Source organism: Procambarus clarkii, chromosome 16 (genome assembly GCF_040958095.1).
Source record: "Procambarus clarkii isolate CNS0578487 chromosome 16, FALCON_Pclarkii_2.0, whole genome shotgun sequence".
In the NCBI taxonomy this organism is placed as follows: Eukaryota; Metazoa; Arthropoda; class Malacostraca; order Decapoda; family Cambaridae; genus Procambarus; species Procambarus clarkii.
In genome coordinates, this window is record NC_091165.1 from 27126941 (window position 1) to 27140692 (window position 13752).

A 13752-nucleotide genomic window follows, 5' to 3' on the forward strand; every position below is an offset into this window, starting at 1 on the left:
CAGAACACTATCTTGGGAACCTTCATACTGTTCAAAGGTTGTGGTATAAATAAAGTCAGTCGTAGAAAAAGAGACAAGGAACTCCTCGACTAAGTTAAGGAAATAATATTCACAGAATTCAAAAGTTGGTAATGGACGAGGAAGAGGGCCACAATAAGAAAAACATGAAGGAAGTTGACACATATTTTGAAACAATTTTAATGTTCATGGAGAAAAGGCCAATTGATACTTGGAGTACAATAAATTTTTACTGTGTCAACAGAGATTTTCCGAGAATTAAAAAAAAGGTTTAAAACAACTGATACACATTTATGAGAGGGCTGCCAAGAGACCTCAAACTGAAGCCTTTTGTGTTCCATCTATGTGTAACCCTGAACTCTAAGCAGCTCAGCATTAAGCCTCAACTTTTACCTTGATCCTCAATTGCCACAACATAGTCACCTGGACAACATTCCAAGAGCTTACAGCATGTGGACTAAAAACTTAGACCCTTTGCAAGTACACAAGTACTGTATCTTTATAGTATTTAATGTATTACTAAACATTTATTTCATTTTATACTATGTACTATACCAATACAATATTGTATTGTGATGTCTTTAGCTTACTGTATTTAATAAACCTATATTATGATGTGTTTTCAGGAAAAATTTATATGATGTGGGGACAGAAGGGTACACAAAAATATAAATAACTAAAGTGTTTCGACCTAGTTCAGTCTCAAGCTGGTTGGAGTGTGGGATGGCGACTGTACAGTATAATAATAATAGTACATGATCCATGCCTGATAAATTTAATAAAAAAAGGCATGAACTGCACTTGCCAAATAAACATACTGTATTACTTATTCAAGTACATAGTTGTTTAGAAAATATCATCAGGTGACTACAGTAAAAATTTTGTTAAAAATAAAAATGCATGAAGGAAGTATCAATGAAGCTCTATTAAAGAACTTAATTATTAATTTAAAAGCTATATACTGTATTTAAGAAAATACTGAAATTTCAAGCCAATTCTTCTTTTATTCATGTATTTTGAGAAGAAACTGAAAGGTGATGGAAGACAGAATGGATAATGGTTTATATACCAACAGTTCAAAAACTATAAGGTCAAGTCCTCAGTAATTGGCTAGCTTCAGTAATGGACACTCCCAGCAAAACATGAAAACTATTACCAAATGTGTTTCATAAAACGAGAGCAGAAAACCAAAAACCAATAAATCAGAAAATCTTGAAATACAGGTATATTAGTTTTGTACAGAATATACAAACAGGGAAGATATGCTAACTGAAAATATAAGTTTATTATTTTTAACATTTCAGGTCAGAAAATATGGTTAGTTCCAGCTTCTCATTGAAGCTAATTGTGAGGGAGTAAGGTAGGATCTAATATGTGTACCCTTGGAAACCTCAAGACACAGAAAATGGATAGTTCCTGGTCATCATTATTCCACCTTAGTGATTTATACAATATTATGTGCTTGAGATTTTTAGCAATACATCTTTAAAGGTGTCTTAATATACACCTGTAGTATAGTATGTCAGTGTTAGCAGGTGACCTGACATCTGGTTTGTCTCAAGGAGTTTACGAGATGATTCCAACGCCAAGTGACCAAAACCAATGCCAACACTTGATAATATACTTTAGTGTAGACTAATATTTTAACCTACGTAATATATATTACAAAGGTGGTTGCAATATAAATATAATACAGTATACACATTTTTAAACTGGCTATACTGTACTCATTTAAAAAAGGGTGATATACTGTACTGGGTTGCACACCAATGAACCAGGCTAAAACTTTGGCCACTACAATACAGTATCTTTGGTAATATCTCAATAGATTTTGCATTACAACCTTGATGGTGATGTTATTTTGTAAATAAACATCTCCTCTTTCAATTTGCAAAATTTTGTATTCCACTCATTCAAAATAGCAATTTAATTGGCAGAGGAATAGCAACCTTACCCTAGGTAGTAAAAAAATGATGCTAAGCTTTTTCAAAGTTAAACTTTTTATGTTAACAATGAAATGTAATCAGCATTATTTGTCTAAGATTGTCAACAAAGATAAACCCATAAAAGTTAATGTAAAATTTTAAACCAGCTAATTTCCATGATGCCTTTCAACTGGTACTTAACATTCAGTCCTACAGCAGATCTTCCTACAGATCAGCAGCCGGTATATGGGCACAATCCTAAATTATCTACTCGCATGTATAAAATGGCTCCATTACACACATCCATGCATATCCGGTAACTATAGTAACTCTCAAGCTCTTTGCTCAAAAACAATTTCACAAGCAAACCTAAAACTAACTATGCACCTCTCACACACTGTAATTTATTTTACATAATGCCCAATTTTAACAAATACTACTATACTGTATGCTCTTTTATGATTCATACTATATTACATACACTGCAGCTAATCAACATTTCTTAACTACCAGTATACCAGTTTTCTACATTCATCTTCATTCAGTTTTGTGTATGAGAATAATACAAATAATAATTACATCTAACTCAAACCAGGTACAAATGCTCCCTTGTATGAAATCAAATTCCCTGCAGTTTATGGAAACTGAACACAATATTTGCATAATTTTTTACTTTAGTGTCTGATGATCTGCAGCATTGTATATTTCTTCATCATCTCCATCATCTGCAGCCAGGGGAAACATCTCCTGGTCATCACCATGCGACAATACCCTGTACTTTCTTGTTGCACGTCGACGTCGAAGCCTGAAAAATAGAAATCATGACAATCGAAGTTCTCTGCTATCATATTAAAATTTTGATTCAGGAGATCTTATAAATTTTGGTAATCCTAGTACATAGCCCAATGGCAGTGTGAATTAATATATTATATAGTATTGTAAAGTTATCTTGCCAAGTAAAAGATATTATTCATCCTGCTAGCAAATGGCTGAGTGACAAAGATAAACTGAGGGAAATTTACTAGTCATAAAAACAAAGTCATTGGCACTAGAAAAACTAAGGTTGACCATTGTTTATACGAGTATGCACTCAACCATAAACTATATTGCCATAATGCCTCAGAACCAATTATTATAATTGGCCCTTGAGGCATTAAGGCAAGTAATGAGGCATTGGTTCTTAATAATACAGTATTATGAAAGCATAATCCAGATAATGGTAAGCTGATCTATACCAGAATCGATTAAAAAGTTGAACACTGCAAATCTATAAGAATTTTTCTGACAAAATACAAATTTATTTTCTTACCTTAAGAGTTTGACAATAATGTACATAAGCACAATGGAACCCACTCCAACAAACACATAGAAGCCGCGCAAAACTGCTTCCGAAGATATTCCTTTTAGGCCTCGCATAGGTTGATGTTCATCTATGGACTCTTCACCTAAAATAAGTTAAATTTCAAATTACAGTACTGTATAATTTGTTTTGCACATATATATTCTTTACATACCCCAGAATGCAACTAGATATTTTTCAATTGCAGCTGATAAGGAAAGGCATCACCAGTCCCTTATCCCAGACATATTTTACAATACAAAATATTATTTAGTGTTCTTAAAAATACAAATATTGTCCATCTCAACTATGTATTGTACTGTATTGTATAGCCATATACAGTTGTGGACAATCTAAAAAATGCACAATAAATAAGTGTAAGTAGGCTGTTAATGGGTGGCAGGTACATAGGTGGGCAGTTGTAGGTGTTTATTGGGTGGATAAATGGGTAGGAAGTTTGTGGGCCACAAGCCTACAAATAAAGCCATCCATGAAATAACATTCAGGTGAAGCTTCTTAGTCATACTGGCCTGTAGTTTAGCTGTATTTGTTTTTTACCTTTTTATATTGGCACCACATTAAACATTTTCTAACAGCCTGGTAGCTGTTCTTTTCTAATGTGGAGTTTAATACATTGGGAAAGGATCTTCATAGCAATTTAAATAGAAAATTAAATTATTTTCATTTTCCATATACTTAGCATAAGAAATACATCTGTACCATCAAATTTAACAGTAAAATATGGTTAAATTTTTTTTAAATATCTCCCTAATATAGAGAGATTTACCAAGTAAATGAAAAAAACATGCTAAACTGAGTGACATGAACTATATCCATAATTAAAATAAGCAATCGTGCGACCAACCTGCATCATTTGTGGGAGCCGTGCCAGGGTTGTCACTCTCAGCCTTAACATGCCCTGTCTGCCCTACTGGGCTCTTAGTTGTCACATTTGATTCAGACTTTTTGTCCTCGGGCGTTGCAACAGGTGTTTCTGAAGGTACTTTGTCAGGCTTGGATGGCGGCGAGTCTCCAGTCTTCCCTGACACGTCACGCCTGACTACTGACACGTGGCTACCTGCTCCAGTCTTCAAGCTTCCCGGCCCTTCTGCCCCTTCAACGCCTGAGAATATTAAGAAAACAACAACACCCACAAAAATCTTGAACAAGAATGGCTCAGAGATGTTCCTGGCGAGGAAGGTACAGCATCTCGTCGGTGGTAGAACATCCTTCTCAGTGCTGTTCTTCCGGTGTATGGCTGTCTCACACTCACCCATACTGCTAAATAAAAGGCCCTTAAGCGGTAAATTCTTGTTAACTAAGCGTTATAGGCGAGTGGTGTTAAGAAGGCCACCATGACGGAGTGCCAACAAGACGTCTCACAGCCGCCGCAGACGTCACCCACAGGAACGTCAGTCGCCTCTGTTGTCATCACAGTCTTCAGGAATTATATCTCTTTCATAACTAAATATCTTCCTAATTCATGTAATTTCTAATTCATATTTATTATTTCAAAGTAAATTATTTTAGTAACTCTACACAGAGAGTTGGGTGAGAATGTAAAATGTAATTTTATTTTTAATGTAGATATGACAGAGCTAGCTATCATCCTCCACTTTTTATACTATATTTTGATTACATATTTTATTATAATGACCTTAACCAGGATGAAACCCATAAGAATTGATTTCCTCTTGGGTAGCTATTTAATTTGATTTCTGCAAATGAAATTTATCTGAGGGGTCACTGACATATATTGGTCTCGACGAAAGAAAGGATTAGTAGAAATTCTAAAAGAGAATCAAATAGTTTCCGACTTTCATATTATTTCACCTGTCAGCTAATGATATTAGGTGAACATGCTTGTGCTTTAATTTTATTTAGTAGCCCCTCATATATAATATGGTATTAGTAGTAGAAGTAGTACATTGTACTACCTAAGCTTTTAATCAAAACAAAATGCATAAATTCACTACACAATTGAGGTTCTTATTTGCGTCTTATTTCATTGTAAAAGGAGTTAATTTCCAAACAGGGTTGTATAAATAAATCTTATCTTATCTTTGCATTCAATTTTGTACGGTAATTTTTCAAACTTAAAATGTAAATAGCTATATATATATACCCCCTCTAAATGAAAAATGGCCTAATTTAACATATGTGCTAAAAATATTAACATAAATAATTCGTTTGTTAGATAACAAGATATTCATAGCAATAAGGTTTCTTGGAATGGCCTATAATGCACGCAAATACTAGTTTACGCACTTTTCGGGTAGTACGCCTGGAATTTCAAAATGGCGTTCAAACGGCGGTTGGTCGTTGAAAGCTCAGCCGGTCAGTAGTGTCGCTGCCGCCAACGCGACAACATGTACTGCTGATTTCCGACATCAGCAACATTGCTCCAGGTAAGAGTGATAATTCTTTTTGACATATTTATATCTTATATATACACAGTATATAGAATTATATAATATAATGGGGTTTGGCGTATGGAGTTTGCTTCGAACAATGACTATCAATGTTAGTTTAGTTCGTTTATTATGCACCCCATACCCATCTTGTGTGCTTCCAGGGCTTAGTGTCCCCGCGGCCCGGTCGTCGACCAGGCCTCCTGGTTGCTGGACTGATCAACCAGGCTGTTGGACGCGGCTGCTCGCAGCCTGACGTATGCGTCACAGCCTGGTTGATCAGGTATCCTTTGGAGGTGCTTATCCAGTTCTCTCTTGAACACTGTGAGGGGTCGGCCAGTTATGCCCCTTATGTGTAGTGGAAGCGTGTTGAACAGTCTCGGGCCTCTGATGTTGATAGTTCTCTCTGAGTACCTGTTGTACCTCTGCTGGGCGGTAGTGGAAAGGGTTACAGAGGCACATAATGGGCTCAGGGACTGAACCCCACAATTCATTTAGCTAAGCAAGTTACAATCTTGATGAGCTAGTTACAAAATTGAATATAAGTCGTCACATATCAACAATGGGTTCGAGATCGACCTCAAGTACAGGTTCTAAATTAAGCACCTGATATATGTGGAGAGCTAGTGTCACAATTTATGTTTGTCCTGCACACCGCCCCCATCCAGTGGGCAGCGGTGGATAGGTTACAATCACTCGGTTACTACCTACAGTTAGCAGACTGGGGATATTTGGCTAAAATTTCTGGTAGCAGATCAGGTCCCCCATTTGTTCCGATTTTTTTTCAAATTGGATTTTACAATTCAAGTGTTAGGTTATTTACTGCTTTAGCAGATAGGCGGTTCCATGGGTTTATAACCCTGTGGGTGAAAATATAGCTTATGTTTTCAGTCCTACACTGCGGCTTGTTGGACTTGAAACCGTTGTTCCTTGTTTGTGTTCCATCTGACCTTTTGAAGTTGTTCTCTGGATCCATATCTTCGAAACTGTTCAATATTTTAATAGGCAGGCGATGAGTCACAATAACGTGGCTGAAGTATGTTGACCAGACCACACACTAGAAGTTGAAGGGACGACGAGTTTCGGTCCGTCCTGGACCATTCTCAAGTCGATTCAAGTCGATATTTTAATAGTTTCGGTGAGATCCATCCTGGCATGCCTAGTTTGCAGTGTTGTTAGCCCTGTGACCCTCAACCGTTCATGGTATGAAACTAGACCTCATTCTGCAATTATTTTTGTCGCCTGGTGTTCAATTTTCTTCATGAAAGGTTGGGCGCGGGGTGGGTTCTCTGTCGGCCTCCAAGTGGGTTCTCTGTCGGGCTCCAAGTGGGTTCTCTGTCGGGCTCCAAGTGGGTTCTCTGTCGGGCTCCAAGTGGGTTCTCTGTCGGGCTCCAAGTGGGTTCTCTGTCGGGCTCCAAGTGGGTTCTCTGTCGGGCTCCAAGTGGGTTCTCTGTCGGGCTCCAAGTGGGTTCTCTGTCGGGCTCCAAGTGGGTTCTCTGTCGGGCCCCAAGTGGGTTCTCTGTCGGGCCCCAAGTGGGTTCTCTGTCGGGCCCCAAGTGGGTTCTCTGTCGGGCCCCAAGTGGGTTCTCTGTCGGGCCCCAAGTGGGTTCTCTGTCGGGCCCCAAGTGGGTTCTCTGTCGGGCCCCAAGTGGGTTCTCTGTCGGGCCCCAAGTGGGTTCTCTGTCGGGCCCCAAGTGGGTTCTCTGTCGGGCCCCAAGTGGGTTCTCTGTCGGGCCCCAAGTGGGTTCTCTGTCGGGCCCCAAGTGGGTTCTCTGTCGGGCCCCAAGTGGGTTCTCTGTCGGGCCCCAAGTGGGTTCTCTGTCGGGCCCCAAGTGGGTTCTCTGTCGGGCCCCAAGTGGGTTCTCTGTCGGGCCCCAAGTGGGTTCTCTGTCGGGCCCCAAGTGGGTTCTCTGTCGGGGCTCCAGGGGCGGGTTAATTGTCGGTCGGGGCTCCGGGCGGGTTATTCTGTCGGGGCTCCGGGGGCTCCGGGGCGGGTTAATTGTCGGTCGGGGCTCCGGGGCGGGTTAATTGTCGGTCGGGGCTCCGGGGCGGGTTAATTGTCGGTCGGGGCTCCGGGGCGGGTTAATTGTCGGTCGGGGCTCCGGGGCGGGTTAATTGTCGGTCGGGGCTCCGGGGCGGGTTAATTGTCGGTCGGGGCTCCGGGGCGGGTTAATTGTCGGTCGGGGCTCCGGGGCGGGTTAATTGTCGGTCGGGGCTCCGGGGCGGGTTAATTGTCGGTCGGGGCTCCGGGGCGGGTTAATTGTCGGTCGGGGCTCCGGGGCGGGTTAATTGTCGGTCGGGGCTCCGGGGCGGGTTAATTGTCGGTCGGGGCTCCGGGGCGGGTTAATTGTCGGTCGGGGCTCCGGGGCGGGTTAATTGTCGGTCGGGGCTCCGGGGCGGGTTAATTGTCGGTCGGGGCTCCGGGGCGGGTTAATTGTCGGTCGGGGCTCCGGGGCGGGTTAATTGTCGGTCGGGGCTCCGGGGCGGGTTAATTGTCGGTCGGGGCTCCGGGGCGGGTTAATTGTCGGTCGGGGCTCCGGGGCGGGTTAATTGTCGGTCGGGGCTCCGGGGCGGGTTAATTGTCGGTCGGGGCTCCGGGGCGGGTTAATTGTCGGTCGGGGCTCCGGGGCGGGTTAATTGTCGGTCGGGGCTCCGGGGCGGGTTAATTGTCGGTCGGGGCTCCGGGGCGGGTTAATTGTCGGTCGGGGCTCCGGGGCGGGTTAATTGTCGGTCGGGGCTCCGGGGCGGGTTAATTGTCGGTCGGGGCTCCGGGGCGGGTTAATTGTCGGTCGGGGCTCCGGGGCGGGTTAATTGTCGGTCGGGGCTCCGGGGCGGGTTAATTGTCGGTCGGGGCTCCGGGGCGGGTTAATTGTCGGTCGGGGCTCCGGGGCGGGTTAATTGTCGGTCGGGGCTCCGGGGCGGGTTAATTGTCGGTCGGGGCTCCGGGGCGGGTTAATTGTCGGTCGGGGCTCCGGGGCGGGTTAATTGTCGGTCGGGGCTCCGGGGCGGGTTAATTGTCGGTCGGGGCTCCGGGGCGGGTTGTCGGTCGGGGCTCCGGGGTGGGTTGTCGGTCAGGGCTCCGGGCAGGCTTTAAGTACTCAACTGGCGGGCTCTGGGTGGGTGACTGTTCGGGCTCCAGGTGGGTGTCTGTCCGGCTTCGGGTGGGTTCTTGGTAGGGCTTGGGGGGTGTGGGTACTTGGTAGGGCTTGGGGGGGGTGTAGGTTCTTGGTAGGGCTTGGGGGGGTGGGTTCTTGGTAGGGCTTGGGGGGGGTGTGGGTTCTTGGTAGGGCTTGGGGGGGTGTGGGTTCTTGGTAGGGCTCGGGGGGGGTGTGGGTTCTTGGTAGGGCTCGGGGGGGTGTGGGTTCTTGGTAGGGCTCGGGGAGGTGTGGGTTCTTGGTAGGGCTCGGGGGGGTGTGGGTTCTTGGTAGGGCTCAGGGGGTTTGGGTTCTTGGTAGGGCTCGGGGGGGGTGTGGGTTCTTGGTAGGGCTCGGGGGGGTGTGGGTTCTTGGTAGGGCTCGGGGAGGTTGGGTTCTCTGTAGGGCTCGGGGTGGGTTCTTGGTAGGGCTCAGGGTGGGTTCTCGGTAGGGCTCGGGGCGGGCTCCAGGTACTCAACTGACGGGTTCCAGTTCACTCAACTGGCGGGCTCCGGTTCACTCAACTGGCGGGCTCCGGTTTACTAAACTGGCGGGCTCCGGGTGTTTGACTGGTCGGGCTCCGGGTGGGTGACTGTTCGGGCTCCAGGTGGGTGTCTGTCCAGCTTCGGGTGGGTTCTTGGTAGGGCTTGGGGTGGGCTCTTGGTAGGGCTTGGGGGTGGGTTTTGGTAGGGCTTGGGTTCTCGGTAGGGCTTGGGGGGTGGGTTCTCGGTAGGGCTTGGGGGGTGGGTTCTCGGTTGGGTTTGGGGGGTGGGTTCTCGGTAGGGCTCGGGGTGGGCTCTTTCGGGATCGGGATAGGCTCTCGGGCTTGGGGAACCTCTGTAGGGCTCGGGGTAGGTTCTTGGTCGGGCTCAGGGTGGGTTCTCGGTAGGGCTCGGGGCGGGCTCCAGGTACTCAACTGACTGGTTCCAGTTCACTCAACTGGCGGGCTCCGGTTCACTCAACTGGCGGGCTCCGGTTTACTAAACTGGCGGGCTCCGGGTGTTTGACTGGTCGGGCTCCGGGTGGGTGACTGTTCGGGCTCCAGGTGGGTGTCTGTCCAGCTTCGGGTGGGTTCTTGGTAGGGCTTGGGGTGGGTTCTTGGTAGGTATTAGGGCAGGGTTCTTGGTAGGGCTTGGGGGTGGGCTCTTGGTAGGGCTTAGGGGTGGGTTCTTGGTAGGGTTTGGGGTTGGCTCCCGGTCAGGCTCGGGGTGGGCTCCTTCGGGATCGGGATAGGCTCTCGGGCTTGGGGAACCTCTGTAGGGCTCGGGGTAGGTTCTTGGTCGGGCTCAGGGTGGGTTCTCGGTAGGGCTCGGGGCAGGCTCCAGGTACTCAACTGACGGGTTCCAGTTCACTCAACTGGCGGGCTCCGGTTCACTCAACTGGCGGGCTCCGGTTTACTAAACTGGCGGGCTCCGGGTGTTTGACTGGTCGGGCTCCGGGTGGGTGACTGTTCGGGCTCCAGGTGGGTGTCTGTCCGGCTTCGGGTGGGTCCTTGGTAGGGCTTGGGGTGGGTTCTTGGTAGGTATTGGGGCTGGGTTCTCGGTAGGGCTTGGGGGGTGGGTTCTCGGTAGGGCTTGGGGGGGTGGGTTCTCGGTAGGGCTTGGGGGAGTGAGTTCTCGGTAGGGCTTGGTGGGGTGGGTTCTCGGTAGGGCTTGGGGGGGTGGGTTCTCGGTAGGGCTTGGGGGGGTGGGTTCTCGGTAGGGCTTGGGGGGGTGGGTTCTCGGTAGGGCTTGGGGGGTGGGTTCTCGGTAGGGCTTGGGGGGGTGGGTTCTCGGTAGGGCTTGGGGGGGGGGGTTCTCGGTAGGGCTTGGGGGGGGGGGGGGGGTTCTCGGTAGGGCTTGGGGGGGTGGGTTCTCGGTAGGGCTTGGGGGGGTGGGTTCTCGGTAGGGCTCGGGGTGGGCTCTTTCGGGATCGGGATAGGCTCTCGGGCTTGGGGAACCTCTGTAGGGCTCGGGGTAGGTTCTTGGTCGGGCTCAGGGTGGGTTCTCGGTAGGGATCGGGGCGGGCTCCAGGTACTCAACTGACGGGTTCCAGTTCACTCAACTGGCGGGCTCCGGTTCACTCAACTGGCGGGCTCCGGTTTACTAAACTGGCGGGCTCCGGGTGTTTGACTGGTCGGGCTCCGGGTGGGTGACTGTTCGGGCTCCAGGTGGGTGTCTGTCCAGCTTCGGGTGGGTTCTTGGTAGGGCTTGGGGTGGGTTCTTGGTAGGTATTGGGGCTGGGTTCTCGGTAGGGCTTGGGTTCTCGGTAAGGGCTTGGGGCTGGGTTCTCGGTAGGGCTTGGGGGGTGGGTTCTCGGTAGGGATGGGGGGTTGGGTTCTCGGTAGGGCTTGGGGGGTGGGTTCTCGGTAGAGCTTGGGGGGGTGGGTTCTCGGTAGGGCTTGGGGGGGTGGGTTCTCGGTAGGGCTTGGGGGGGTGGGTTCTCGGTAGGGCTTGGGGGGGTGGGCTCTTTCGGGATCGGGATAGGCTCTCGGGCTTGGGGAACCTCTGTAGGGCTCGGGGTAGGTTCTTGGTCGGGCTCAGGGTGGGTTCTCGGTAGGGATCGGGGCGGGCTCCAGGTACTCAACTGACGGGTTCCAGTTCACTCAACTGGCGGGCTCCGGTTCACTCAACTGGCGGGCTCCGGTTTACTAAACTGGCGGGCTCCGGGTGTTTGACTGGTCGGGCTCCGGGTGGGTGACTGTTCGGGCTCCAGGTGGGTGTCTGTCCAGCTTCGGGTGGGTTCTTGGTAGGGCTTGGGGTGGGTTCTTGGTAGGTATTGGGGCTGGGTTCTCGGTAGGGCTTGGGTTCTCGGTAAGGGCTTGGGGCTGGGTTCTCGGTAGGGCTTGGGGGGTGGGTTCTCGGTAGGGATGGGGGGTTGGGTTCTCGGTAGGGCTTGGGGGGTGGGTTCTCGGTAGGGCTTGGGGGGGTGGGTTCTCGGTAGGGCTTGGGGGGGTGGGTTCTCGGTAGGGCTTGGGGGGGTGGGTTCTCGGTAGGGCTTGGGGGGGTGGGTTCTCGGTAGGGCTTGGGGGGGTGGGTTCTCGGTAGGGCTTGGGGGGGTGGGTTCTCGGTAGGGCTTGGGGGGGTGGGTTCTCGGTAGGGCTTGGGGGGTGGGTTCTCGGTAGGGCTTGGGGGGGTGGGTTCTCGGTAGGGCTTGGGGGGTGGGTTCTCGGTAGGGGTCGGGGTGGGCTCTTTCGGGATCGGGATAGGCTCTCGGGTTTAAGGAACCTCTGTAGGGCTCGGGGTAGGTTCTTGGTCGGGCTCAGGGTGGGTTCTCGGTAGGGCTCGGGGCTGGCTCCAGGTACTCAACTGACGGGTTCCAGTTCACTCAACTGGCGGGCTCCGGTTCACTCAACTGGCGGGCTCCGGTTTACTAAACTGGCGGGCTCCGGGTGTTTGACTGGTCGGGCTCCGGGTGGGTGACTGTTCGGGCTCCAGGTGGGTGTCTGTCCAGCTTCGGGTGGGTTATTGGTAGGGCTTGGGGTGGGTTCTTGTTAGGTATTAGGGCTGGGTTCTTGGTAGGGCTTGGGGGTGGGTTCTTGGTAGGGCTTGGGGTGGGTTCTTGGTAGGGCTTGGGGGTGGGTTCTTGGTAGGGTTTGGGGTTGGCTCCCGGTCAGGCTCGGGGTGGGCTCTTTCGGGATCGGGATAGGCTCTCGGGCTTGGGGAACCTCTGTAGGGCTCGGGGTAGGTTCTTGGTCGGGCTCAGGGTGGGTTCTCGGTAGGGCTCGGGGCGGGCTCCAGGTACTCAACTGACGGGTTCCAGTTCACTCAACTGGCGGGCTCCGGTTCACTCAACTGGCGGGCTCCGGTTTACTAAACTGGCGGGCTCCGGGTGTTTGACTGGTCGGGCTCCGGGTGGGTGACTGTTCGGGCTCCAGGTGGGTGTCTGTCCAGCTTCGGGTGGGTTCTTGGTAGGGCTTGGGGTGGGTTCTTGGTAGGTATTAGGGCAGGGTTCTTGGTATGGCTTGGGGGTGGGTTCTTGGTAGGGCTTGGGGGTGGGTTCTTGGTAGGGTTTGGGGTTGGCTCCCGGTCAGGCTCGGGGTGGGCTCTTTCGGGATCGGGATAGGCTCTCGGGCTTGGGGAACCTCTGTAGGGCTCGGGGTAGGTTCTTGGTCGGGCTCAGGGTGGGTTCTCGGTAGGGCTCGGGGCAGGCTCCAGGTACTCAACTGACGGGTTCCAGTTCACTCAACTGGCGGGCTCCGGTTCACTCAGCTGGCGGGCTCCGGTTTACTAAACTGGCGGGCTCCGGGTGTTTGACTGGTCGGGCTCCGGGTGGGTGACTGTTCGGGCTCCAGGTGGGTGTCTGTCCGGCTTCGGGTGGGTCCTTGGTAGGGCTTGGGGTGGGTTCTTGGTAGGTATTGGGGCTGGGTTCTCGGTAGGGCTTTTGGGCTGGGTTCTCGGTAGGGCTTGGGGGGTGGGTTCTCGGTAGGGTTTGGGGGGGTGGGTTCTCGGTAGGGTTTGGGGGGTGGTTCTCGGTAGGGCTCGGGGGGGTGGGTTCTCGGTAGGGCTTAGGGGAGTGAGTTCTCGGTAGGGCTTGGCGGTGTGGGTTCTCGGTAGGGCTTGGGGGGGTGGGTTCTCGGTAGGGCTTGTGGGGGGTGGGTTCTCGGTAGGGCTTGGGGGGGGGTTCTCGGTAGGGCTTGGGGGGGGTGGGTTCTCGGTAGGGCTTGGGGGGGGGTGGGTTCTCGGTAGGGCTTGGGGGGGGGTGGGTTCTCGGTAGGGCTTGGGGGGGTAGGTGCTCGGTAGGGCTTGGGGGGGTGGGTTCTCGGTAGGGCTTGGGGGGTGGGTTCTCGGTAGGGGTCGGGGTGGGCTCTTTCGGGATCGGGATAGGCTCTCGGGCTTGGGGAACCTCTGTAGGGCTCGGGGTAGGTTCTTGGTCGGGCTCAGGGTGGGTTCTCGGTAGGGCTCGGGGCAGGCTCCAGGTACTCAACTGACGGGTTCCAGTTCACT

General features: G+C 50.6%; 2 protein-coding genes across 2 annotated transcripts in view; one reads left to right on the forward strand and one right to left on the reverse strand.

Annotated features, from left to right (window-relative positions):
- On the reverse strand, nucleotides 1-4706 carry LOC138365190 (membrane protein FAM174A-like). Its single transcript, XM_069325362.1, has 3 exons — nucleotides 4148-4706; nucleotides 3253-3388; nucleotides 1-2748 (listed from the first exon to the last, which is right to left on the reverse strand). Exons 1-3 carry the CDS (start codon nucleotides 4557-4559, stop codon nucleotides 2613-2615), a joined length of 684 nt encoding a protein of 227 aa, XP_069181463.1. The 5' UTR covers nucleotides 4560-4706; the 3' UTR covers nucleotides 1-2612.
- The window catches only part of LOC123762432 (uncharacterized), a 26420-nt gene continuing 17305 nt past the window's right edge, over nucleotides 4638-13752 (forward strand). The window contains exons 1-2 of the mRNA XM_069325589.1: nucleotides 4638-4693; nucleotides 5562-5690. Coding sequence (XP_069181690.1) covers nucleotides 4638-4693; nucleotides 5562-5690 — 185 coding nt within the window. The remainder of the gene's footprint in view (nucleotides 4694-5561; nucleotides 5691-13752) is intronic.